The 27,680-nt window shown below is 48.5% G+C and overlaps 1 protein-coding gene across 1 annotated transcript in view; it reads left to right on the top strand.

Annotated features, from left to right (window-relative positions):
* Positions 1 to 27,680, top strand: part of PRKDC (protein kinase, DNA-activated, catalytic subunit) — a 2,818,033-nt gene that overhangs the window by 1,041,138 nt on the left and 1,749,215 nt on the right. The window contains exon 43 of the mRNA XM_086965729.1: positions 22,619 to 22,787. Within this exon, the coding sequence (XP_086821855.1) occupies positions 22,619 to 22,787 (169 nt within the window). The remainder of the gene's footprint in view (positions 1 to 22,618; positions 22,788 to 27,680) is intronic.

Here is a 27,680-nt window from a genome sequence, read left to right as displayed (position 1 = left end):
CAAAGCCTTTGAAGCTTGTGCGCGTCAGATGTCCGGCACTGACCTGCACTTTATTTGCATGTGGTGCCTTGGAGTGCACCACGATTCCAAGCAATGCGGCGACTGTCAACAGATGAAGCCGAAGTCTCTTTGGGAACGCCGTATGAAGCTGTTGGCCACGCTGCTGTCCGGTCCAGCTTCTTCTCGTCGCCACTCCCCCTCTCCAGAGGGCGCTCGCTCCTGAGGCCGCTCCCACGACCGGCGCCCTAAAAAAGGTAAGCGGAGACACAAGCGACACTGAGGTCCACCTCTTGTAGGCATGCTGCTGGTGCCCACTCCTCTCGTACGGGGTTAGCTACTTGAGTCCGGAGGTCACCTCCTCCATACCCTCCTGTTCCATAAGTTGGAGCGACACACGCCCAAATGGAGGCCTACTCTCGGGCTCTTCAGGCCTACTTTGAGCCCCCTCTCTTCCTGGCGTGCCTTTGGGCCCCACAGAGGCGAAGGGTGCTCAGGCCGGGCCCTCGTCGGCAGATCCTTCCCCGCCCAGGGTTGTGTGCACGGACTCAGACTCTGGAGCCGAGGCGACGACGTTGGGCTGTGGCCTAGACCGTCCTGAACCTCTTGCACACTTTGCCAGTCAACGCATATCCCTGTGCGGCTTCCTGCACGGACGGCGGATGCGTCGTCGGCGACGCCGGGTTCGACGCCAGGCTCTCACTGTCAGCCAACACATAGCCCTGTGTGGCTTCCTGCGCGGACGGCAGGGGTGGCGACGACGCCACCGAGCTTGGAGCTGGGCTCCACATCATGCGAGCCCACACCCGGCTCCAAGCCTGAGCCCATGTCTGGGGCAACGCTTCAGCCGACACCGGTCAACGTTGAGGTTGCGTTCCTTGTGGAGGCCGTCGAAGTCTGGTCGACTCAGACACTGCGCCCACCGACGCCAACTCCTCCATTGCCGCGGGTGTCCATCCATTCATCCACACTGGTGCCCATGCATAGGGTTGACCTTCCTCCGGATTCCTCGTTTGTCCCCTCAGCGGGGTCGGGCAATACCGGTATCGACTACAGCCTTTTCGGATGCGGCTGCTTCTCCTGGTCGGGATCCGGTGGTGCAGGTCCCTACTGTAGCATGGCCTTCAGGTCCCTACTGTAGCATGGCCTTCAGGTCATTCCCCAGCCCCGCTCTTTATGGCAACTGGGAGAATTAGTCTCCAACTGTCTCCAACAGACAGCCTCTTGTCCCCTCCTAGGGTGACTACTAAGCGAGGGGTCACCTATGCGGGGACTATCAACCGGGCAGCTGCTATCCTCGGCTTTCAGCCTCCTGTGGTACCCCTCATTCCGGATCCCTTAATGGATTTGCTTCATCTCGAGCCCATTACTGTGGAGCCCTTGCTACCCCTTGGGTGTGCTTTATTAGAGGTCCTCCGCAGCGCATCGGCATGGCCCTTTTCCGGGGCCCTGGTTGATCGAGCCATTGCCGGTAGGCACCGTCCTGCTCCGGGGGATCCTCTTTGTCAATCCCTCCACCCTACTGCTCAGGGCTTGGTGATTCAGGCAGCCTTTGGGTTACAGGACTCCTCCATTTTGCTCTTGTTTCCTCCCACCCAGGAATCCAGGTGGCTGTATGCATGTGGAAGACAGCTTTTTGCTTCTTCTAGCGCAGCCATCCGCGCTTTAACCACCACATGCGTGTTTGCACATGCGTCCGCCACACTCTGGGACTCTGTGGCTAACCAGAGGAATTGCACTCCGAGCTTCTCCGTCTTGTTCTTCACGGCAAGGACATGGCACATTTTTCAATCCGCTCCTCCTTGGATACCACTGACTCTGTGGGCCGTTCTCTTGCACGGTCGGTGGCTTTGCTCCACCATGCCTGGATGCATGACAGTCAGTTTCCTGATAATATTCGGGAAAGCCTCCTAGACATGCCGTTTAACAGTATAGATCTTTTTGGGTCCCATGCAGACTCGGCGATTTCCAGGCATCTGTCAAGGCTGCTATAATTCTGCTATGTCACTAGCTGACTTCTTCTTGATTGCAGGTCTTTCCTTACGACACGGTTTTTATCAGAGATGGGTTGGTGTCTCTGTATTGTCTGTACAGCCGTATGGCTGGTTAGTTTTGTTTTCAGTCCTCTGACTGTCTGTTTTGCCAAGAGGACGCCCCCCTTCTTGCCAGGGGTTAACCCTTGCCTTATGTGGGGTATTGGCTGGTGGCCGATGGCTGCATTCGCCTATGTTCGCTCCTGTGGAGTTTTCATTGTGGGTGTCCATCTGGGATTCATATACCCCTTTATGCGTCCCATAGGGTCGCATCGCTCAGCTGTCTGTGGTGCTTCCACTCCTGGTCTGGGTCTCTGCTGTGTAGTATCTACCTTGCATGCCCTGCAATCATGCTTTTTGTCACATGGTCCGTCCTTTAACTCCAGTCCCTTCTAGGTTGTTTTTGCCAATGACGAGTTGCGGTGGGCCTCTCTGTTTTACAATTATTATGGCCCTTTGGCCTATTCCCCAGCAGTTTTATCCACATCCCAGCTCCTTCCACGCAGGGATTTCTGCGTCCTGCTGGCATTCTTAATGTGGCGGATTTGTGGAGCAGGTTCTCACTGAACTCCGCTCTGCTTGGCATCAAGGACCCGTTAGTTGGTTCTGAGTACTCCCTTGTTAGGCTCGTCTTTTCTTCTAAATTGTCCTGCGAGGGTACTACTCTCTCTCTTCCGGACTAGAGGCAAACGCTGCATATAGCCTGGACTAGTCCCACCTTTTGTATAATACGGGCACTTTTGAGCGTACCCTAGTCCCTGGGTTTGGCCGGGTTTCAGCATCCCCTTAAGGCTGTTTCTGCACCATGCTCTTTCTAATGGCTTGTGCGGGCTTCCCTGCCTAGGTATTGGCCCTGTCCTCTTACATCACCAGATCTTCTCTGGTGTTGGTGGCCGTTGCCTCCTTGCTGTTGTGTGTATCTCAGCTGTTCTTGCTGTCTTGCTTTCTGGTGTTCCTTCTGGCCGCGTCTGAGCGTCCTTTTGACTGTGTATGGGCATCCTTTCAATGCTCTCACACATGTCTGGCTGAAAGGTCTCCGCAGTACTCTTCCTTTGTGGTACATGTGGGGGCGGTCTGCGTTCTATCCACCATACCACTTACCAGTCTTTTGGGTTGGCTTGTCGACTGCCGCATCCTGCGGTTCTTTCACCCCATAGGTTCAGATCTACTTCCTGTGAGGTGCTGAACTGCCTTTTTCAAGCCAGTTTCTTTACTAGGTGGGTTTTTGGTCCATATCGGCCCGTACTGGCCAGGAGTCGGTATCTTGCTGCCTTTGTATCTTTACAGGAGAAGGTTCAACAGTATTTTACGCTGTTCAGGTTGGTTAGCTGGGGCTAGCTCTGGCTTTTTGTCGACACCTTGGATCTTATGGATCCTTCATGCCTCTTGCTCGTCTTCTTTCCAAGTCGGCATTTTTCAATCAGGCACAAGCGTTCTGGATTAGTGTTTTCCTTCTCTCATCCCCTCTACAAATGTTTTTTTTTTGTGCTATTCTGGATGGGCTGTGGTGCCCTAGCCTCCCCTTGTTTCCCGTTCGCTTCAGGGCATTAGGGTCTGGTGGTTGGATGCGCTGTCATTTATGTCCCCACTATGTTTCGTCCTTTGGTTGTTGACACTCTTTTGGTCATGTTATTGACGGCTAGGTTCTCTCTGAACCTTAGTGGGGTTTAGTCGCAATCCCGCCTCCTCTATGGGTATGGCTTTGGTGTCTATTCTAGGTTAAGGAATCTGCAGCTAGACGTCTCTATCAGATGAACAAGTTACTTACTTACCTGTATCTGGTAGAGACATAGTCTAGCCGCAGTTTTATTAACGCCTGCCTGTCCTCCCCATCCTGCGACAACCTTTTCAGTTTGGGCTTCTTGCCTTCACCTCCATTTACGTGGTTTATTCCTTCTACGGGGTGATGTCTTCTCTTCTCTCCGACTCACGATGCTACATTCTGTTTTGTGGCTCTGATCTACCCATCCTTGTATTGGGACGGTAGGCTGATATGCCATGTGTCCTTTACAACCCTTACCCTGGGTTGCCCGTTGAGTCTAACTCCTTTCTTCTACCGCTTGAGGTTTCTTGCCTCCCCTGCACTCTAGTGGTTACAGTCTCTGGCAATGCTACATTCGGTAGGTCCCTTATTCGGATCTGACGTCTCCTTTTTGGTTGATGCCTTATGGTAGTTTGTCCTTACTCCGGGGTTCTCGACTGGTTGTCCTTCACTGTCTTATATTGTGGTCGCAGCCTTTCTGGCAGCTGCTGTGATGGTTCACCAAGGAGCTATGGCTCAAGGGTAAGTCTTGTGCCTCTGGGGGCACAGGCTCACACAAGCCAAGGGTTCGAATCCTGCCTATGCTCTGCATCTTCTTCTGCCTCAAGGGGAGGTTTTGGCCTTAACAATTGCGGGGGTCCCTTCCAGAGTGGTGCTCTGCCCCCCCCCCCCCCCCGCCCCCCACTCCCCCTAACCCCTAAGTTTACAATATACGGTTCCTGGCACTGTATTTCTATGTTAATGTTTTTTCACCATACCATGTTTTTTCTTTTTCTGCACACTGTTCCCATATTTTCAGTTTTTGGTGGTGGCTTCGCGATCTGACACCGAAAAGGCTTCTGACGAAAACTGATGTCGGTGCTCCGGGGCGGGGCATATATGGCTCCGCTGACGTCTCATCCATGGACAACGTCAGGGCGGAGCGATGCGGCGCCAGCCCCCGGCGCGCAGAGGTGCTGCTGCGCAACATTTTCTGGACCAGTCTGACACCTGGGGATATTCTAAGATAAGGAAACTACAGCTAGACTATGTCTCTACTAGATTCATCGTTTCCGAAGGTAAGTAACTTGTTCAACAACATTAAAAAACATAACTTTCCTCAAGCATGTATTACTCCTCAGTTGTAACAAAAGTGAATTCTTAATGAGATCGCAAGTTCATATAACGTAAGCATGAGTATTTACTGTAAAAAAAATAATCAATCAAAATGATATACTTTTGCCATATGGCCTAACCTACTACAGTAATCGGGTGGGGAGTTAAATTATGGCGGAATTGAGTTACGTTCACTCTTGGGTGGGATAATCCTTGTCTCTGTTTCCTTAATGGGACTAACACTTTCCACAATAGCTAGTACATTTTATAATCTATATTCGGACAGGAGGCTTCAATGAGACCACCCCCATCACTGGTTTGAAATAGACCTTTTTCTAAAAGTTGATGACCAATTCGCTCCCCTCAAAATATCTTGAAAGGGCCTTCCAACAGAGAAGGCTTAAATGTTGTTGTGCTCATAGAGAGTGAGCACAAAAGGAAGAAATATCAATGAAATTAATTTGTACTTGTAAAGCGCACTTATACCCCAACCGGGTTTCTTGGCGCTGTACGCATACAGCTGTGGAACCCTTCCTGGCTTTTCCCTTTGAAATGTCCACTCTTGGGCACCCCCAAGGTGAAACTAGGCATCCCAGCGCTGTTGGGGCTGTTGTGGAGGTTAAGCAAGCTATTGCCCAGAGTTGCAGAGTAGAACCCATGATTAGAATAGGCACCGCGGCGAGAATGATCTGGTCCGAGGAAATTGAGCCCAAGACCCGCCGAGGCAGGAATTGATCCTTGGTCCCGGGCCAGACCTCTGCATCAGGATCTGTCGCTCTAACCATTGAGCCAAACTTCTCCACGCCTCAATGCCTGCTTATGTCATGACACAACAAACCCATCTTGCAATAGTAGGAGAGGAAACATATCTGGGGATATCAAATTGCTAGTGTACTTTGCCTCCTCCACCTCATCCTGTATTTTTGTTAGGATCCCCGGAATTTCCAGCAGGTGGTCCTGTGAAGGTTTCCCGTAATGATATAACCTTTTTGTTGGGATCCTTTGTGAATCTGTTTATGAAAGTGGTAGTTTTGCCATTGATTTTGGAGGGGCCTGCCTTCAAGGACAGTTTTGGGTATTCTGCCTTTAGGTGGTCCCTGACCTTCTTATCCTTAGGTTCCCTCATTCTACTGCCCACATGCTGAGCTACCTTTGCCACTAGAGCACGTTTCGCTGAGTTTGGGTGGTAAATGTTCTCTAGGTCGTTATGTGCCTGCTACTACCTCTTTAGGAGAGCTTTCTCGCCTGGGATGTTTGGGGCCTGTCTCCAGGCTCTACTAGGACCCAGATCATCTCTGAAGACCTCTTACTGGTCAGGGTCACCAGATTGATCACAGTCATCGAGGTCCTCCGGTAAAGGGAAACTTTGCCATCCATTGGGGTATTCCCACTGATTTGTGCTTGTAAGTTCTCAAAGGTGCTAGCTTGCCTATTTAAAAATGCATCCCTAAGCATTTCGAAGGCAAGGACAATGTCTTGGCCTTGACCTTACAGTTGATCTTGGAGCTCCTCGACAATCAAGGTGCCGCTCCACAGCTAGCAGCAGTATTTGTCGGCTCAGGACGGGGATTCAGAGTCTGGGAGACATTGTTTCTATTGCATCACCAAATTCTTCCTCCATGGGAGTGAAGGACCTGCTCCTCTTTGTAGGAGAGTAGGGTCTGCAATCCTATGGTCACCCCAGATTTTTGCTTTTTGCTTCACTGGTTTACGACTTTCCCTGGCTGTGGGCCTGCTAATCAGACCCGCAGCCTAGCTGTTCTCTCTCTAAATTGACATCCATGTACTTTAGGTGCATTTACAAATTTGTATTGGGTCACTCTTGTAAGTCCTTGTACAGTGTACCATAGGTACCCAGGGCATAAGTGCACTCAAGGCCTACCAGGGGCTGCAGCATGTATTGTGCCACCCCTGGCTGGCCATCTAAACAGACACAACTGGCTGGTAACACAGCTGGGGCAAGGTGGTGTAATCACCCTTTGCTTTAGAATATAGTATACCTATATCTAACCCTAAAATGGACACATATACTCCTATAAGTCACTCCTATGGCAGGCTTTAACAATCCTGGAGGCAGAGTGCTTGGAATTATGTGAGATGGTGCTCTAGCATGAGCTGAGCCTGTCTGCAGCTTTCGGAACCAAGTCCTTTAGCTGTTTCCATGATAACGCTATACCATATGCTCTTAACCACATTGATGCTACAGCAATTCACCTGCTGTGCTGAAGGGTCTTCATATCCATTATACATGACGAGCTCAGCTCGTCATTAGTGCAGCTCCACTGTGCCTCATGACGAGCTGAGCTCGTCATTAGCGTCGATGTGGTTAAGTGCATTATAATCCTTGCGGTTATTGCTAACTTTGGCATAGCATTATTAAAACATGTTGAGTAAGGTGTCATACGAATTGGAATACTACCCCCTCACCAGTTCTGGCGACGGGGGTAGCATTCCACCCTTTTAGAGGGACACAACATGTATGTAACTATAACCACCCCCTTCCTGGTCCCACCCATAGGGACCTAGTCACAGTACAGCCCCTTTAGGAGAATAAAGGTAGAGCTGGTCCCATTCCAAAGTAGATTATCCTGATTTGAAACTCTACAAAGAAGAAACTCTGGACTTCGACGTTCTGCTCCACAGAAGACTGAAGAAAATCTCCCTTGTGGCCAAGGAGTGACCACCCTGCACAAGCAGGCACCATCAAGCGTTCCAGCGGTTCACTTTGTCGTCTTCCCGTTTGGATCCAGACTTCAGAGCCCGACGAGACCCGGACTTCCAGACCTCTCCGACCTCTACCTACATCTGCAGCACAGCTGAGATCCGTGGGTGCAACGAGACACGTGGAACCGGCCATCCTGGAGAAACTGCACTTCGCTTTCAGCACGACTTCAGAGGCATCCTCGAGAAAGTGCTTTGGGGATTAGGAAGCTCCAGCCCTGAGCAGCTCCTGCACAGAAGATCAGCCCTCCAGCATCCACGAGATCTGAGTGGGGCCCTTTTGCTAGATTGCTGCTGGACGCGTTGTCTGGTCACTTGCCGGCTGGCTAGTGGCCTCCTAGACGACGATCCGCGAAATCTACATCGCTGGTCTCGTTGTTCCAGTTTGGCCCTTGCTTCCCTGCAAAGGAGAAGCACCCCGGACCCTCCTGGTCCACACCAGACGCCGTCTCCACTCACCGCGTGTGTTGCCTTTGCAAAGGCCTGTTGACTCTGACACCACCGACAGCGAGAGCCTGCGTGGGACAGCTCGTCCCTCTATCCTGGTCATCGAAGACACCTCCTGGTCCACGTGGCTGCAGAGTCAAGCGTCCACTCTTCACCTGATCGCGACAACAGCATCTGGTTCCTTCCTGGTTCCACTCCGGTCACTGGCTAGTGACTGTGAACATTGTCCCCTCTGCTTTCAGGTCTCCATCTTCCTCGATCCACCCTTGGATCGCTCCGGACATCTTCCTCCTGGTCGCCTGCAGCATCTTTCTTCAAGGCTCCATAGACTTCGACGCGGAAACCGACACACTTTCACACCTATGCACCCGCAGCCCGTGGGTGAGGTAACAAGAGCATTTCGGTGCTCTAGGGTAGATTGACTCTCCTAGTGTCCAAGTATCCAATCGTTTTAGTTCTAACTAGTCGGAACTGTCTTTTACTTACCTTTCCGTAATTTGTAGTGTCCATTGACTTTGTCCCGCATCTCGCGTGTGAGTTCACACTCTGCACACGCGTTACCTGGGCTTCCTGCTCCTTACCTAAGGTTAGGGTAGTGTAGTCCCAGCGATCCTACAGCCTCTATCGATTTCCTTATACCATTTACTTAGTATATGTTATGTTATGTTATCGATTATTTGTATAGCGCCTATCACCGCCGGTCTCTAAGCGCTTAACAGAAGAACATAGCATAACTGTTACCCCGAGCCCTCAGCTGTCCCCCAATTAAGCCGGAGTCAATGCCTTTCTGAATAGGTGAGTTTTCAGTTTTTTCCTGAAGGGTAGTAGCTGTGATTCTTCCTTCAGAGTGGCCTGAAGCTCATTCCACAGTTGCGGGAGAATCACGGACAGGGCTCTGCCCCCTCTGGTTTTTAGTTTAAATCTGGGTTGGATCAGATTGGAAGTTTTACCTGAGCGCAGGGATCTACCAGGAACAGATCTCTTCAGACGTTTCATAATGTACTCTGGGGCTTTCCCAAAGAGTGCTTTATGGGCCACACAGAGACACTTAAACTGAACTCTGAATTTCACAGGTAGCCAGTGCAGCTTCTGGAGCAGAGGGGTTGCGTGCGAATTTCTGGGCACGGAGTAGATCAGCCTTGCTGCGTCGTTCTGTACCACCTGCAGCTTCCTCAACAGCTTCTGCGACAGGCCGAGATATAAGGCATTGCCATAGTCTAGTCTTGAGATAACTGTGGCAGATACGATTGATTGCAGGGTGGAGGATGTTAAGATGGGGACCAGCTTTCGTAGTTGCCTCAGCACACCCGTGCAAGAGCCAACCACAGCTGAGACTTGAGGGGCCATCGGGAGGTCTGCATCGATCTTTAGTAACAGACTTTTTACCACCATCCCAGGGGTAGGGGTTGTTCCTAGGTCTGGGGGCCAGTACAGGTCACACCAGGGATTCCCTAGATTGGTGATCACCAGCACCTCCGTTTTCTCAGCATTCACTTTCAACAGATTGTTGGTCATCCAGTTGACCGTGAAACTGAGCAGGTTTCTCATTGATTCCTGAGCCTCCTTAGTGTTTTCCAGCTGACCAATAGCTGGGTATTGTCTGCGTAATTAAAGATTTTGCAGTTTTTACGCATAAGCTCCTCCACCAGCGGTTGTAAAAATATGTTAAAGAGCAAGGGGGATAGTGCCGACCCCTGGGGCACACCCCATGTCACGTCACTAATCCCAGACAACTGGTCTCCCAGCTGCACCCTCTGAGTTCGTCCCGACAGGAAGGATTCCAGCCACTTAAGCGCATGGCATGTGATCCCCAGCTTCGCGATACGCTCCAGCAGGATGGTATGGCTGACCGTATCAAAAGCCGCCGACAAGTCTAAGAGAATCAGAGCGCATGGCTGTTTATTGTCTGCTCTGACTCTCAGCTCGTCGGCAACCGAAGCCATAACTAGTTCTGTGCTGTGTTGGGGCCTAAAACCAGCCTGCCTGGCATGAAGTAGATGGTGTTCCTCCAGATGACCGGCTAATGTGCCCAGGACGTGTTTTTCTAGAATCTTACTCAAGAATGGCAGCTGCGAGATAGACCTGTAGTGTTTTAGAGCCTTTGTGTCAGTTCCTGCTTTCTTTAAAAGTGGGGAGACCCTAGCTTCCTTCAACTGGGTTGGGAGATAACCTGCTTCCAGTGAGTTGTTCAGTAGGCTCAGCACCTGGGACTGGATGCCTGGCAAGGCCATCTTAAAGATTCTTGGGGGGCAAGGATCAGTGTTAGAGCCAGATTTAATGTGTCCAACAAGCTCTGCTAAGCGCTTGTCGTCGATGGATGGGAAACTGTTCATAGTCCTTGACGGCGCCTGAACCACCGGACTGGGCAGTATAGTTGTGACTGGACGTGCATTGATATCAGTAATAATATCCTGTACTTTCTGGAGAAAGTAACTTTGGAAAGTGTCAGTCTGGTTAGTCGCTCACAGAGATTTTTCCACCCAGCTGCGTGAGTTCCCTTAGTATCACAAAGGTCTCTCGTTGTATGTTAGTCGCCTCTCTAATTCTTCCCTCATAGAAAGCTGACTTTCTCTCCAAGATGTCCGCCTTATATTTTGAGAGTAGAGTTTTAAAGGTTTCAGCCTCTGCTTGACAGTAATTGAGTCTCCACCTTCTCTCCGCCTTGCGGAGGGCTCGCTTCTTCTCTTTCAGTGAAGCATCAAACCATGGTGCTCCCTTCCCTTTAGATCTAGTCCTCTCCATCCGCTCAGGGGCTAGTTTATCTAGAGCGGCAAGCATCCAGGTCTTTAACACAGTAGCATCCTGATCCAAGTTTATGCCACTCATTTTAGGGGGGGGGGGGGGGGGGGCGGAGGAGAGCAGGGCCGCGATTAGAGAGTTAGCCTCAATCTTCTTCCAGGGCCGAACTTTCCTCCACAACTGATTTGGGACAGCCAGTACGGGGTCACCCGGAACCCAGCACTTAATCATGAAGTGGTCCGACCAAATGCAAGGACTGATCTCAATTATTTCTGTCTTAGGCAGCGAGGACCAGACAAGGTCCAATGTGTGGCCCTTCACATGGGTAGGACCCACTACTAGCTGTTGCAGGTTGAGCGCCGAAAGATTGGCTTCAAACTCTGTCTCAGTAGGCTCTCTAGGTACCTTGTCCCAGTGGTAGTTGAAATCACCTACCACCAAAAGGGACTTGTATCTGGAGGCCAAATCCGTCAGAAGCTCAAAAAAGATATCATTAAAATCCGGTGAGCTCTGCGGCGGGCGATATACTACCAGCATCGCAATGCATGAGGATTTAAGTGAGATTTTTATCCCCAGCAGCTCCGCACAGGCACAATTTCCTGCTATGATCTGTGTTACTGTAAGACTTTTTTTAAACAAAATGGCAACACCCCCAACCCCCTCTACAGTCATTGGGGCGGTTATGGAAGGGCTAGGATATCTATTTCACCATCAGCTAGTAAGGAAAAGACCTCTAAATGATGCTTATGCAATGAGCGCGTATTGAGTGTCGCTATTGTTAGACCATGAGACTGACGGGAAATGATTGTAGGGTTAATCTGGGGGCATGCGCCCTCTGTCTGCACCAGGGCCTCAGCCTGTAATTTGGCCAGCGTTATCTCATCTAGCCCAGTGGAGCCTATCTTTAGGGCCCGAAGGCTGTCTGGCGAATAGGTTACTCGGTCGAGCAGAGTTAGTGGCCCCTAGGTCCGTCCTGGCCCGGACAGGCACAGACGGGCTTTCCTCTGGCGCGCCGCTGCACGCTTGCATACTAGTAGATTTAAGTAGTATGTGGCTGAGGGTACTCGCAAAGACTAGACCGCTAACCCCCAAAACGTCGTGTCAGCGTCTCTAGCCCACACCCAAGATGACGGACGGGTGAGAGGCGGCGAGGGAATCACCGAAATGTTGAGATTTTCTTCAAGTAATTATTATGATGCGAGCAATGAGATCAATTGGGTGAGCGTCGGGTCACAAAATAATACTATGACAAGGATTCGAAAATTTCCAAATTACAATCAACAAATTTTAAAAAGGAGCACGACTCCAACAATGTAAAACAGCAAGAATTCGAATGACAGCAGCAGCTCAGTAATTCTGAATCTAATCGGCGCACTAGCCGAGTGGTCTCCTAAATAGTCTTTGCCTAAGGGCACTCGCAAAGACTAGATCGCTAACCCCCAAAACATTGTGTCAGCGTCTCTAGCCCACACCCAAGATGGCGGACGGGCGTGAGGCAGCGAGGGAATCACCGAAATGGTGAGATGTGCTTCAAGTACTTATTATGGTGCGAGGAATGAGATCAATTTGGTGAGCGTGGGGTCCCAAAAAAATACTATGACAAGGATTCGAAAATTTTCAAATTACAATAAACAAATTTTAAAAAGGAGCACGACTCCAACAATGTAAAACAGCAAGAATTCGAATGGCAGCAGCAGCTCCGTAATTCTGAATCTAATTGGCGCGCTAGCCCAGTGGTCTCCTAAATAGTCTTTGCCTAAGGGCACTCGCAGAGACTAGACCGCTAACCCCCAAAACGTTGTCAGCATCTCTAGCCCACACCCAAGATGGCGGATGGGCGTCAGGCGGCGAGGGAATCACCGAAATGGTGTGATGTGCTTCAAGTAATTATTATGGTGCGAGCAATGCGATCAATTGGGTGAGCATGGGGGTCACAAAATAATACTATGACAAAGATTAGAAAATGTCCAAATTACAATAAACAAATTTTAAAAAGGAGCACGACTCCAACAATGTAAAACAGCAAGAATTCGAATGGCAGCAGCAGCTCCGTAATTCTGAATATGGTTTGTCGTGCCCCTAGGGCACCATTGTGATTTGTGCAACTTAAAGTATTTTTTTAAGAGTCTTGTCATGTGCTTAGCCCTCTGATCTCATGAAGAGCGCAGAGGTGTTTTGTTAGTAATAAATAACTTGTTTAATTTCATAACAACCTGTGTGGTGTCCTTTCATTTGGTATTCAAGGGGTTATATGTGGTAAAGCAGCTGGCTTCACATGCCAAAAGAGTTTAGCCTAAGACTGCTCTGTCCCTGCTATCATTAGGATAGCTGGTCTATAAGGTTGACTTACAACCAATCACCATAAGGGTTGTTTGGACTGATATATGATGCTCACTAGTTCAAGTGATCACCTTGTATCAGGCCAACTTCTCACATTGGTGTGCAGCAGGTGGGATTTGAGCTTGCTGTTGTTTTTATCAAATATAATCTTGAGATATCATTTGAAAGATCACATAAGGTACCATAGGTACATATAACAAAGCTTAGAAATACTGTGTTCTACTGAACCAGCTGTTGTAGTAGAAAGGGCCTAGCAAACCCTGACTACAACTCTTAGCAAAGGATCAGTGGGAAAACCCATAGTGTAGGTAAGTGCACCACTTACACCTCACTAGAAAGCATGTCTATCACAGGAGAGAACGCAGTGGCTCCCCCTGTGATTAGTGACCCCCCACAGGTCCTTTTCAGATATGCAGCACTCAGCTTCCAGGAGATGAGACAATTGTGTACCTCCAGGAAACTGAAACAGGGTTCTAACCCTACCCTTCCTTTTCTGTTAGGTCTCTTAGAGACATATGATGCTAGAAGGGCTTCTAATCCAGGCCCCTCAGATGTAGCAGATGGAAGCATGCCCCCCTTAGAAGGTGACCCTGAATCTAACCTCCCTGAAACAGAAGATGTAGATGTTATGGAAGATGGGAACTCATCTGAGGAAGAGGTAGGCAATGGCCAAGTTTTAGTCAGCAGACTTACAAGGGCCAACTTAAGCCTACATGGGGATTGAGCTGGGGGAGCCCCAGACCTATCCACAAGCAGGCCTAACCTTGGGAATAGAAGAGGTAGATCTCACTCCAGAGACTCTAACAAATCTATTCACTCCCATGTCTCTCACACATCTTCTCAGAGAAGAATGACTTCCCCTCAAAGAAGAGACCTTGAGGCAAAAGTGAAGGAAGTTAATCTGAGGATCCAAAGGGAAGAACTTGCTCTTGCCAAGGAGAAACTTGCCTTTGCCAGTGAGCAGAAATTGAGTGGGTTCGAACCAACTGGTGGCAGCATTATCCCTAGAGATAAAGACAGGAGTTTTGACAATAGACACCTGAGTAAAATAGTGCCCACCTATAAGGCAGGAGATGACATCCACAAATGGATGACTGCTCTGGAGAGGGCCTGCAAAGTACAGCAGGTACCCCAGAGTCAGTGGGCAGCTATCTTGTGGCTCTCCTTTGAAGGTAAAGGTAGAGGTAAGCTCCTCACTGTTAGAGCTGAGGATGCTAATGATTACCAAGTCCTGAAAAATGCACTGATTGATGGGTTTGGCTTAACAACTGAACAGTACAGGTTGATGTTCAGAGACACCCAGAAAACTCAGTCTCAGGATTGGACTGACTTTGTTGATTGTGCCACTAAGGCTTTGGAAGGCTGGTTACTGGGAAGTAAAGTTACTGATTACACAGGATTGTATAATCTAATTATGAGAGAACAAATCTTAAATAATTGTCAGAACCAGTTGTTGCATCAGCACGTGATTGACTCAGATCTGACCTCTGCCCAAGAATTGGGAAATAAGGCAGACCGATGGGTCAAGCAGCAGAACCAGAACCAGGGTGGTGGCCAGAAGAAAGCAGACCAAAAGGGTAGTAATCAGAATCAGCAAAATGACTAGAAGTCTTCAACAGGGCCCCAACAATCTAAGGAGGGTGGGTCCCAGAAGTCCCAAATGAAGACTGATGTTCCAAGAAAACCATGGTGCCAATACTGTAACGGTAAGACTCACTGGTTTAGTGAGTGCACCAAGAAAGGCACAGCTCCTACCACTACTGCCCCTAAGGCACCTGCACCCCCTAGTACAGTTAGTAGTGGCAGTGCCCCCCCCCAAGGCTATAGTTGGATTAACCCTGAGAACTGAGGTGGGTTCTGACATAGTCAGAATACCTACTCAGGCTGTTCTGTTTGTAGTGGGGACATGGATATGACCCCTACTGTAAGTCCCAGTACTCTGGGCAAATACAGGCAAACGCCTTTTATCAATGGAAAAATGGCTGAGGCCTATAGGGACACCAAACTTTGTGGACCCTGATCAGATCATACTAGGTTCAGACTACCTAGTGACCAATGCTAGCAACGTCACTACCAATCACAGTATGGCAGTTGTTAACTTCTCCTGGGGAGGGGTAACTGGCCTCAAAAGGTTTGTAGTTAGTTCAGACCTCCCAGTGGACTGTCTTTTGGGCAATGATTTGGAATCCTCCTTATGGTCAGAAGTGGAGTATAGGACTCATGTGGAAATGTTAGGTTTGTCAGCACATGACCTTGCTGTGACCAGGTCGCAGGCCAAGAAATGCCCAGCTGAACAAGTGCTGGATCCTGTAACAATGGACCAGACACTACCCAAGAGGAAGAGCAGTAGAGTTAAGGCAGTGCCTTCCCCCCTGCCTCAAGGTTAGGATCAGCCCTCTCAGGAGGCTGACCCAAAGACCCCAGAAGGAACTGTCCTAGAAGAGCTTGAACCTGAACAGGTTGAGTTTCTTGGGACAGGGGGACCTTCCAGGGCAGACTTGAGGCAGGCACAGTTAGACTGTTCCTCCCTTGAACCCCTCAGACAGCAAGCTGCTGCTGAGGCAGCAGGGAATGCTACAGGTACCCACAAGGTATACTGGGATGATGGACTCCTATACTCGGAGGCAAAAGACCCCAAGCCTGGTGCTACCAGGAGGCTGGTCATCCCCTTGTCTCTGAGAGGTTTCCTTCTTACCGTAGCCCATGAAATTCCCCTTGCAGGTCACTTAGGCCAGAACAAGACTTGGAAAAGACTTGTCCCACACTTTCACTGGCCTCATATGTCTGAAGACACCAAAGAGTTTTGTGGCTCATGTGTCACCTGTCAAGCCAGTGGCAAATCAGGTGGCACAACAAAGGCCCCCCTTATACCACTACCTGGGGTCGGGGTACCCTTCGAAAGAGTGGGGATTGACATTGTTGGACCCCCCAAAAGCATATGGGCACAGATTTATACTGGTGGTAGTGGATCATTCCACCAGGTATCCAGAAACTATTACCCTTAGGACCACTACAGCTCCTGTTGTGGCCAGGGTCCTACTTGCAGTTTTCTCCAGAGTGGGGTTTCCTAAGGAGGTTGTCTCTGACAGAGGTGCCAACTTCATGTCCGGATACTTGACTGCAATGTGGAAGGAGTGTGGTGTGAATTACAAATTCACCACCCCCTAACACCCACAGTGCAATGGGCGTGTGGAGAGATTCAACAAGACCCTAAAAGGGATGATAAAAGGGTTACCTGAAAAGCTTAGGCGAAGATGGGACATCCTTTTACCCTGCCTTTTGTTTGCTTACAGAGAGGTCCCACGGAAGGGGGTTGGCTACAGCCCTTTTGAGCTTCTATTTGGGCATCCTGTAAGAGGACCCCTATGTCTTGTGAAGGAAGGATGGGAGTTACCTCTCAAAAAGCCTAAGCTTGACATAGTGGACTATGTACTTGGTCTCCGCTCCAGGATGGCAGAGTTCATGGAGAAGGCATCCAAAAACCTTGAGGCCAGCCCAGAACTTCAAAAAGCTTGGCATGACCAAAAGGCTGTCCTAACTGTTTACCAGCCAGGACAGAAGGTGTGGGTGTTGGGAGCCAGTGGCCCCAACAGCTTTCCAAGACAAATGGTCTGGACCCCACACCATCATTGAACAGAAGGGAGAGGTCACCTACCTGGTGGACCTTGGAACTCCCAGGAGCCCCCACAGAGTACTTCATGTGAACAGGCTCAAGACATTTGTTGACAGGGCGGACATGGGCTTGCTCATGGCCACAGATGTGGGACAGGAGGAAGAGAGTGACCATCTCCCAGACCTGCTCACTCAGAACCCTGATGATGGGTCAGTATATGGTGTGGTCTTTTCTGACAGCCTCTCGGGGCATCAGCAAAAGGATTGCAAACGGGTTCTTCAATCCTTTAGACAAATGTTCTCTCTGACCCCCAGTCAGACAAACTGGTGCACCCATGAGGTGGACACTGGTGACAGTCTGCCTATAAAGAGTAAAATCTACAGGCAACCTGACCACGTCAGGGACAGCCTAAAGAAAGAAGTACAAAACGTGTTGGAATTGGGAGTCATTGAACCCTCAGAGAGCCCTTGGAGTAGTCCTGTAGCTCTAGTGCCAAAACCTCACACCCAGGATGGTAAGAGAGAGATGAGGTTTTGTGTAAACTACAGGGGTCTCAATGCTGTCACTAAGACAGATGCCCATCCAATACCAAGGGCAGATGAACTCATAGATAATTATTGGCTTCTCCCAAATTCTTGATACATTTGACCTGACAGCTGGTTATTTGCAAATCAGGTTAGCTGAGGATGCCAAGGCCAAAACAGCATTTTCTACCCCAGGAGGTCATTACCAATTTGTGGTGATGCCCTTTGGTTTGAAAAATGCACCTGTCACTTTTCAAAGGTTGGTGAATCTAGTTCTCACTGGGTTGGATGACTTTTGTGCAGCATATCTAGGTGATATTTCTGTCTTCAGCTCCACCTGGGAGGATCACCTGATCCACCTGAGAAAAGTTCTAGAGGACCTGCAAAAAGCAGGCCTCACTATCAAGGCTACCAAGTGCCAGATAGAGCAGAGTCAGGTTGTGTACCTGGGCCACCTTGTAGGTGGAGGCCAGGTTCAACCATTGGAGAGCAAGATACAGGCCATAAAGGACTGGGCTCCTCCAACCACCCAGACATAGGTCATAGCTTTCTTGGGCCTGTCTGGTTACTATAGGAAATTTGACAGAAATTATGGGACCATTGTGACCCCACTTAATGACCTGACAAGCAAGAAAATGCCATAGAAAGTTCAGTGGACAGTTAGCTGTCAAAAGGCATTCGATGACCTGAAGCAGGCCATGTGTGCTGCACCTATTTTCAAGAGTCCAGACTACACCAAAACTTTCATTGTCCAAACAGATGCTTCTGAGTTGGGTGTGGGAGCTGTTCTATCTCAACTGAATAATGATGGTCATGACCAGCCCATTGCTTTTATAAGTAGAAGGCTGACCCCAGAGAGAAACGTTGGTCAGCTATTGAGAGGGAGGCCTTTGCTGTGGTTTGGGCCCTGAAGAAGTTGAGGCCATACTTATTTGGAACTCACTTCAAGATTCAGACAGACCATAAGCCCCTCTTGTGGCTAAATCAAATGAAGGGTGAAAACCCCAAACTTCTTAGGTGGTCCATTTCCCTACAGGGGATGGACTTTACAGTGGAGCACAGACCAGGGACTGACCATGGCAATGCAGATGGTCTCTCCAGGTATTTCCACTTAGAACAAGAAGACTCACCTGGTCAAGGTTAGTTTAATGTCCCTAAGTTTGGGGTGGGGGTTATGTAGTAGAGTAGGGTCTGCAATCCTATGGTCTCCCCAGATTTTTGCTTTTTGCTTCACTGGTTTACGACTTTCCCTGGCTGTGGGCCTGCTAATCAAACCCACAGCCTAGCTGTTCTCTCTCTAATATGACATCCATGTACTTTAGGTGCATTTACCAATTGGTATTGGGTCACTCTTGTAAGTCCTTGTACAGTGTACCATAGTTACCCAGGGCATAAGTGCATCCAAGGCCTACCAGGGGCTGCAGCATGTATTGTGCCAACCCTGGCTGGCCATCTAAACAGACCCAACTGGCTGGTAACACAGCTGGGGCAAGGTGGTGTAATCACCCTTTGCTTTAGATATAGTATACCTATATCTAACCCTAAAATGGACACATATACTCTTATAAGTCACTCCTATGGCAGGCCTTAACAATCCTGGAGGCAGAATGCTTGGAATTATGTGAGCTGGTGCTCTAGCATAAGCTGAGCCTGTCTGCAGCTTTCGGAACCAAGTCCTTTAGCTGTTTCCATGATAACGCTATACCATATACTCTTAAGTGCATTATAATCCTCGTGGTTATTGCTAACTTTGGCATAGCATTATCAAAACATGTCGAGTAAGGTGTCATACGAATTGGAATACTACCCCCTCGCCAGTTCTGGCGACGGGGGTAGCATTCCAACCTTTTAGAGGGACACGACATGTATGTAACTGTGAACCCCGGTTAAAGTTAACTCGAGCCTCAGCATCAGAAAATGGATGCTGCCACCACAGACACAAGTCTGACCTCCTGCTGCTGGGAGTCCTTCCAGCGAGGGAGGCCTGGACAAAGGGTTTCCTGCCTTGGGAGGTGCTAGCACCACCCCAGACAGGATTTTGTGTATTGAGGTAGGACAGGCTGAAAGGAATGAGACATGCCTGGGGCACACAAGGTGTCCCTTTGCACACTCTGGTTCAAACCAGTTGCTGGGGCACTCCAGCCCCAGCTCTGGCGCGAAACCGGACAAAGGATAGGGGGTGTAACCACCCCCTTTCCTGGTCCCACCCATAGGAGGGACCTAGTCACAGTACAGCCCCTTTAGGAGAATAAAGGTAGGAGATGGTCCCATTCCAAAGTAGATTATCCTGATTTGAAACTCTACAAAGAAGAAACTCTGGAGTTCGACGTTCTGCTCCACAGAAGACTGAAAAAAATCTCCCCTGTGGCCAAGGAGTGACCACCCTGCACAAGCAGGCACCATCAAGCGTCCTAGCGGTTCACTTTGTCATCCTTCCTGGTGGAACCAGAATTCAGAGCCCGACAAGACCCGGACTTCCAGACCTCTCCGACCTCTACGACCTCTACCTACATCTGCAGCACAGCTGAGATCCGTGGGTGCGACGAGACACGTGGGACCGGCCATTTTGGAGAAACTGCACTTCGCTTCCAGCACGACTTCAGAGGCATCCTCGAGAAAGTGCTTTGGGGATTGAGAACCCCAGCTCCGAGCAGCTCCTGCACAGAAGATCAGCTCTCCAGCATCCACGAGATGTGCGTGGGGCCCTTTTGCTTGATTGCTGCTCGACGCGTTGTCTGGTCACTTGCCGGCTGGCTAGTGGCCTCCTAGACGATGATCCACAAAATCTACATCGCTGGTCTGGTTGCTCCAGACTGGCCCTTGCTTCCCTGCAAAGGAGAAGCACCCCGGACCCTCCTGGTCCGCACCAGACGCCATCTCCACTCACCGCAATGTTTGCCTTTGCCAAGGCCTGTTGAATCCGAATCCGGATCCGACACCGCCGACAGCGAGAGCCTGCGTGGGACAGCTCGTGCCTCCATGCTGGTCGTCGAAGACAACTCCTGGTCCACGTGGCTGCAGAGTCAAGCGTCCACTCTTCACCTGATCGCGACAACAGCATCTGGTTCATTCCTGGTTCCACTCCGGTCACTGGCTAGTGACTGTGAACATTGTCCCCTCTGCTTTCAGGTCTCCATCTTCCTCAATCCACCCTTGGATCGCTCCGGACATCTTCCTCCTGGTCGCCTGCAGCATCTTTCTTCAAGGCTCCATAGACTTCGACGCGGAAACCCGACACACTTTCACACCTATGCACCTGCAGCCCGTGGGTGAGGTAACTAGAGCATTTCGGTGCTCAAGGGTAGATTGACTCTCCTAGTGTCCAGGTATCCAGTCGTTTTAGTCCTAAGTAGTCGGAACTTTCTTTTACTTACCTTTTCGTAATTTGTAGTGTCCATTGACTTTGTCCCGCATCTCGAGTGTGAGTTCACCCTCTGCACACGCGTCCCGTGGGCCCCCTCTCCTTACCTAAGGTTAGGGTAGTGTACTCCCAGCGATCCTACAGCCTCTGGACATCTTCATTTCCTCTATCGATTTCCTTATACCATTTACTTAGTATATGGTTTGTCGTGCCCCTAGGGCTCCATTGTAATTTGTGCAACTTAAAGTATTTTTCTTAAGAGTCTTGTCATGTGCTTAGCTCTCTGATCTCATAAAGAGTTCAGAGGTGTTTTGTTAGTAATAAATATCTTGTTTATTTTCATAACAACCTGTGTGGTGTCCTTTCATTTGGTATTCAAGGGGTTATATGTGGTGAAACAGCTGGCTTCACATGCCAAAAGAGTTTAGCCTAGACTGCTCTGTCCATGCTACCATTAGGATAGCTGGTCTATAAGGTTGACTTACAACCAATCACCATAAGGGTTGTTTGGACTGATACAAGGTGATCACTAGAACTAGTGAGCATCATATATCAGGCCAACTTCTCACACTCTTCACAATCACTCTCCCTCCTTATTCCTGCCAGGGCGATCAGGAGAATAGACGTTTAAACTGGCAAGGGAAATGCTGTATATAAGGACCTCCTTAAGCACCTCTTGTAGGCGGAAAAAGTATGTTGTGCTTAGGAGCACCCTTTGATATAACGTCTCCAATGTGGATTTAGGCCTTCAAGGGCCAAATCGGGCTCAGCGCAGAAATAAGAACCCATAGCACTACCGCGCACTCCCCTATATTTTATGCTGTGTTGCGTGCAGGTTATATCAAGCAGAGTGTTGGACGCAAAAAGACAGAAATATAGAAATCGCTGCAGACAAAACCTGATAGTGGTGCAGAGGCCGTCTCCTCTGTGATAGAAAAGAACAGGACGCCTAGTGTGGCTTTTCTCGCGCTCACAGCGCCCCTGGAGACGTGGCTTCTCCGAGTGTCTGCGCAGCCTACCCCCACAGTGCAGAATGTAAGCGGACAGCAAAAAATGCTCTGCCTCAGTGGCGCTAGGCTTCTGTAATGAAAAGGTGGGAAAATGGGGCCTCGCGCTTCAAAGCTCCAGGTTCCACAATAAATACTATAGTTGGAAAAAAAGAAACCGTGCATAAAATGAAAGCCAATGACTGCTAAATGGGAAGGAAAACAACCTGACACAAAGTACATACTATACAACAGATCAGTGGTGCATAATATGAAAAACAAGAAAATCCATAAGGTAAAGGCACTTATCTGACTGCTGAATAGTGACGAAAGAGAAAGTGAATTTCCTTGTGGATGTGCATATGTAAATGGTGGTCGTGATCCCTTATTGGTGGACATTAGTTTTTTGCTGATAGGACTTATGGGATTTGTAATTTTATGTTTGACATTGTTTTGTCAAGATAATGTTTGGCTGTTGAGAAAAAATAAAGGAAAAGACGTTTAGCACAATCTGAGCCTGCTGTACTGACATTGAATCGCACTTTTATTAAAGGCTGTTTTTGCATCATGTTAGTTTGAAAACCTTTGCAAGGATGCATACACTCAAAGAAGTCACAACTTTGAAATCATTGAAAACAGTGTGGATTTACTAAAGCAGTGGATGGCAAAATGTGCGAATTGCACTCTTAATAATTGGTATAAGAATTATTTTCGTCGTTTTTACTTCTTGCCTATTCCGCACCTCATGTACAGTTTTGGTAAATATTAACAAATGATCGATTCAGAAACTCTGGCAAAAATAGTTAACTTTATTAGAATGCATAAGACGTGATGTTACAGTATATATGCCTGAAGAAGCATGCTTTCTTTACAAAATATTATTTTTGCACAACTTATTATGATTTTAGTTTGAATTCCTTAGTGCTTGTTACTGAACACAAAAGAACTCGTAATCAGATAAATTAACGTTGCAATCAATTTTTGTACAATTTCTATTAAGATCTTGCTACGATGCCTTTTCCGAAAACATGACTGGGGAGACACAGCTGCTGGATAAAAGAAGACAGTACCACTGCGCTGCATACAACTGTGCAATTGCAGTGATCAGCTGCGTCTTCACAGAAAGCAAATTCTACCATGGCTTTCTCTTCAGTGAAAAACCTGAAAAGGTATGAAGAAGATTATGACTCGAATGCAATCATGACACCATTTATGACCACTTGAAAGTGATACGTGAAGAGATGAGATTAGAAATGCGTCTCTGTTGTTTGAGATAAAGGCATGGTATGGAAAGGCAGACACTGATTTGAGGGCTTGTTGAAAGGTTTATTAAAGTTTATCAAACAGCAGTGGAAAAAGTTCAGATTACCAGCTCAGTTACCTTCTCTCTATTCGCTGAAAGGAAATTACATTGCACTGGAAGTATGAGTATGTCTACATTTATTTAGAATACAAGGGAACCCATTCATTTTAGTCTTGATAACTTGGGGTGAGGAAATCATGTAATGTGCCCTCAAAGGGCATTTCTGTCCATGGGAAAATGTCTGTACCTTTGTGCTGAGGTGGGAACATACACCCCTGTGAAATGTGTGCCTCATTGAGCTAATCTGTCACATAATGAACACATTTGCACGTCAGAGATTTACAATGCACTTTTTTGTATCCTGAAATGATAATCTAACACAGGTTGTAGGAAGTACATTGGGAAACATTAAAACGGAGAAATTGCTAAACAGGGTAAAATCATGATAAAGGCGATTAGTTATAAAGGCAAATGTGCGCCTCTTGCAAGAAACTGCTACATTTGTTCCAAAACAAACTTCAGGGCCACTTAAATTCGCCTTGTAATTCAAAAGAATACTTTGAAAACTGCAGATCTAGTCCAAAGTAGAAGCAGTACATGATACATAAGTCGATATTGGCCAATGTGAGCTATGTTATTGAAATGTTTGGGATTATAGGCGGAGCAAGCTCACATTTTGAAGCCGGTTTTCTGCGTAATATTCCTAGGACATGGATATATAACCAAAATCTCGGGCACCTAAGCTCTAACAAGCAACTAAACTCTAACACTAATCATTAGAACATTTAGGATCCCAATTACAAAGAATGGGAGTTTTCACAGATTGGATAGAAAGTTATTTTTTTTTATCGGTTTGAATATTTGTAGACTTAACGATTATATTTTTGAGCCTTAGAAGAGAAAAAAAGAAGACGGGCTGTAGAGGGGATCTGGAGTATAATAATCTTGTTTCTAGTTAATATTTATATTTACTCAGGATTGGACAAGTGTACCTAAAAGATCTACCATTAGATCCTGCTCATTCAGTTTCTTTTACAGCTGGGGCTTCACTGGTGCATGGAGTAACTTTTTATTAAGCCCTGAAGTGCTAATGCTGGAAGGTTATTAATAAGTACCAGTTTCTTCTCCATGCTTTGGGGGAACAGACGTCCAGTTCCATCTAACTGTAATGTGAAAAGTGGATGTGGTGGAAAGCGAAAGAATTCCAAGGTAATTCTTTACTATGGATAGGAGGAGGGCTAGTTTCTACATACTCTTTGTTTATTCTCCAGGGACATTTCAGAATGTATACATTTACATAGTACATAGTTGTACAAATGTGTGCCCTTTGAAAGTGCAAAGCCTTGAAAAGGCTACAATGAGCACACAGGTCTGCACGGTGCTAGTGCACCCATTTATTATACGGCCCCATGGCTATATATAGTATTGTCCCTTTCTGCTCTACTGCTCGACATAGGGAAACTGTGATTGATTATGGAAGAAAATGCACTCCCCGTTTTGCACAAATTACCTCTTTTTTTTGTTAAAGAAAACAAACCGGTCAATAAATCTTTACTACAATACAGTTTGTTAAATAACATTTTCGAACCCCATCCATGCGTGCCAGTAGGTGGTGTCGTTTGTCTCCGTGTCTGCGTTTTCCACGCCGAAAGTGACCTGTGTGGTATCTATATAGGTACCACCTCAGTTCACTGACGTCAGTTATTTCCTTGAGCTATCCTACAGGTGCTTTTTGACGGGTCTTTTTTTACTTTTGTCGATCCTTTTGAGTTTTTATCTCGTGGTGTAAGAATCTCCTAAAAAAAAACTGGCTGGTTTCAAGCTATGTGGGACCTGTCATAGGCAAATGTTGGTGACAGACCCTCACTTGGTGTATTTGTGGTTCCTGGAGCCAGGACACAACTCCAAGGCATGTGAGGACTACTGCGCCATACACTTCAAGGCAATGAGGGAGTCATTCCTCAAGCTCCCCGTCATTGGACGCCGGTCGACTCCTTTATGCTAGAGGTCCCATTCTCATGGGAGGTCACACAACAGTTCGTAGAGCCTGACGTTCGTCGTCGCACTCAACGTCATTGGGGAAGTCCCACAAACACAAGAAGTTGAAGAAGTCCAAACACTCTACGACTTCCCTGTATCTATCAAAGTCATCCGACGGTACAAGGGAGTGTCGGCACTCCAGGCCCACGAGTCGAAGACTATTGATTCTGGGTCCCCTCTGCGCTTTCCCGATTTTCCCAGAGCTGGAGCAACACCTGCCTAACAAAGAATTTATTGAGGGCATGCGCCGCTGCTTTGGGCGGCCTGGCCCATGGCTCCTCTGGAGTGCCTTCGGACACCACTGGCGCAGTAGGGGCTCCTACTGGGACCACAGCGGCGGGTTCACACTCTGCATCTGTCGGGCCTCAAGGATCCTTCGCTGGATCCACCAGACCCGGACTGAGAACATCTGGTTGTTCAGGGGATGTCCAGGCTTTCTTCAGGAACATCTGGTTGTTCAGGGGATGTCCAGGCTTTCTTCAGGAACATGCCATTTAATGGCTCTCGCCTTGTTTAGGACAAGGCGGGTTTATCGCTGGAACCCTTCAAGGACAACTGGGCTGAGGGCAGGTCCTTGGGCTTGTATATAGCCATTTCTTAACCCCTATTTGCCTTTCGGGGCCATGGAAGTGGCCTCCAGCCGCACCCATACCCTTCCAAACACCACAGTCAGCAGGCTTCTCGGCCTTTTTGTGGTTGAGGGTATGGGTCTCATAGGATATGTGGGTCAGGCACCCACCTGTCATGTCAGCTGCTCCATCCCCCAGCAGCTGCTGCCTCTTTAGTCTGCCCCCAGACCATCATGGACTTCCATTGGGAGGCAGGATAGGCTATCAACCCCATCCCCCCCACTGGCGTCAGTAACATCAGACCTTTGGGTACTCCAGATAGTCCAATGGGCTACTCCCCCCACCTTAGTGACACTCCCACCTCCCATGCCACCCACTTGCGATCGGCTGACGCAGGACCATCTCTCCTTGCTCCATCAAGAAGTGCAGGTTCTTTTGGCCAAGGGAGCCATAGAGAGGGTGTCTGCATGAGAAGTTGTTGTTGTTGTTGTTATTACCGCTACTTTCTGGTGTCAAAAAAGGACGGAGGACTTTCATATCCTGGATCTAGCCCTTCTCAACCTCTGCTTGAAAATGAAAAATTCAAAATGCTCACGCGCGCCTAAGTTTGGTGTGCCCTAGAAATGTGAGACTGGATGGTAGTGTTGTACTTGCCAGATGCATTTTTCCACTGCCTCATCCTGCCAGGCTAAATGCACTATCTGCGGTTCACTGTGGGCCAAATCCACTATCAGTTTGCTGTGCTACCTTTCAGCTTTACAGTACCTCTCAGGTGTTCACCAAGGTGATGGCGATGGTTACAGCTCATCTGTGAAAGTCAAAGATTACGGTCTTCCCTTAACCTCAACTACTGGCTGTTGTAGGTGGGCTCGCCCCAGGCAGTCAGCCACCTTCAGACTACGGTGAACCTCCTGCAGTTGCTGGTGTTCACTAGCAACATGCCAAAGTTGCACCTGACTCCCTCTCAGAGGCTCCCTTTAGGTGAGTCCAGGATATTCAGCTATGATGTTTCAGACTCTATCCTTGATTTCACTGAGTCTTACGCTGTTGGACCTCATGACCTCCTGCTGGTGACACATGTCCTCTGGCATATGCGGTCTCTACAGTGGGGCCTGAAGTTCCTGTGGGTGCAGCATCAGGGGAATATCTTCAACATGCTCCAGATCTCGGAGGGGACTGTAAAAGACCTAAAGTGGTGGCTAACAAACCACAATTTTGTCAGTGGCAGATACCTCTCCCTTCCCCAACTGATGCATCACTCCTGGGCTGGGGCGGCCATTTGGGAGAGGTGGAGATCAGAGGTCTGAATTACACATAAACCTGTCAGATTTGGGGGATTTGCTTGGCATTAAAAGTCTTTCTTCCTTTGATCGAAGGAGGGCTGGTACAGGTGTTCACATCCAACGCTACCACCATGTGGTATTGCAAAAGCGGGGTGGGGTCATGGACCCTTTGTCAAGAGGCTCTGCGCCTCTTGACATGGCTGAAAAGTTAAGGCATTTCCTTTGTGGTGTAGCAACTGGTGGGATCTCTGAATGCCAGAGCAGATGAACTCAGCCGAAGATGATTAGGGGATCACGAATGACGTCTCCGCCTGGAAGTGGTGCAATGTCTCTTTCAGCATTTTGTCACATATAATTGGCATAGCGCCTCGGCTATCAAGCCATTAACTTGGGGGGTGGCTCAGCAAGTATCTGCTGCTAACTCACTGGCTGCTACAATGTATCAGAAGGTAAGATGACCCCACAGCCCTATTCTGACGGATGTCACTTTGAGGCAGACATAGGTGCCACAGGACGTCACGTCACGTCCTGCTGCTGGCTCCAGGTAAGTTTGTGTGATTCTGGTGGCTAGGCTGTGGCAAATCAGTGCTCCTTGGCAGTAAATTAAAACTAATGGCAATGACCGCCGGACCCAACCCCATGGGACTGCGGTGGCTGCTGATGCCCACTGAAGCAGCTGCTGTAGAGTCTGATGCTCGGGCCGGCACACCATGCACGCTTACAGCGAGAGAGTTGATGTGCAGTGGCCAGGAGCATTTGAGGAGGCAGCCCATAAACTGATTGTCACCTCGCAATTGAAACTGCCAGCGGAGTGTAATATACATTTGCTTTTTAGCAGCTGCATGCCAGTTGGTGTTACAAAAGTTC

Source organism: Lissotriton vulgaris, chromosome 4_1 (genome assembly GCF_964263255.1).
Source record: "Lissotriton vulgaris chromosome 4_1, aLisVul1.2, whole genome shotgun sequence".
In the NCBI taxonomy this organism is placed as follows: domain Eukaryota; kingdom Metazoa; phylum Chordata; class Amphibia; order Caudata; family Salamandridae; genus Lissotriton; species Lissotriton vulgaris.
This window is presented reverse-complemented; position numbering and strand designations above follow the sequence as displayed.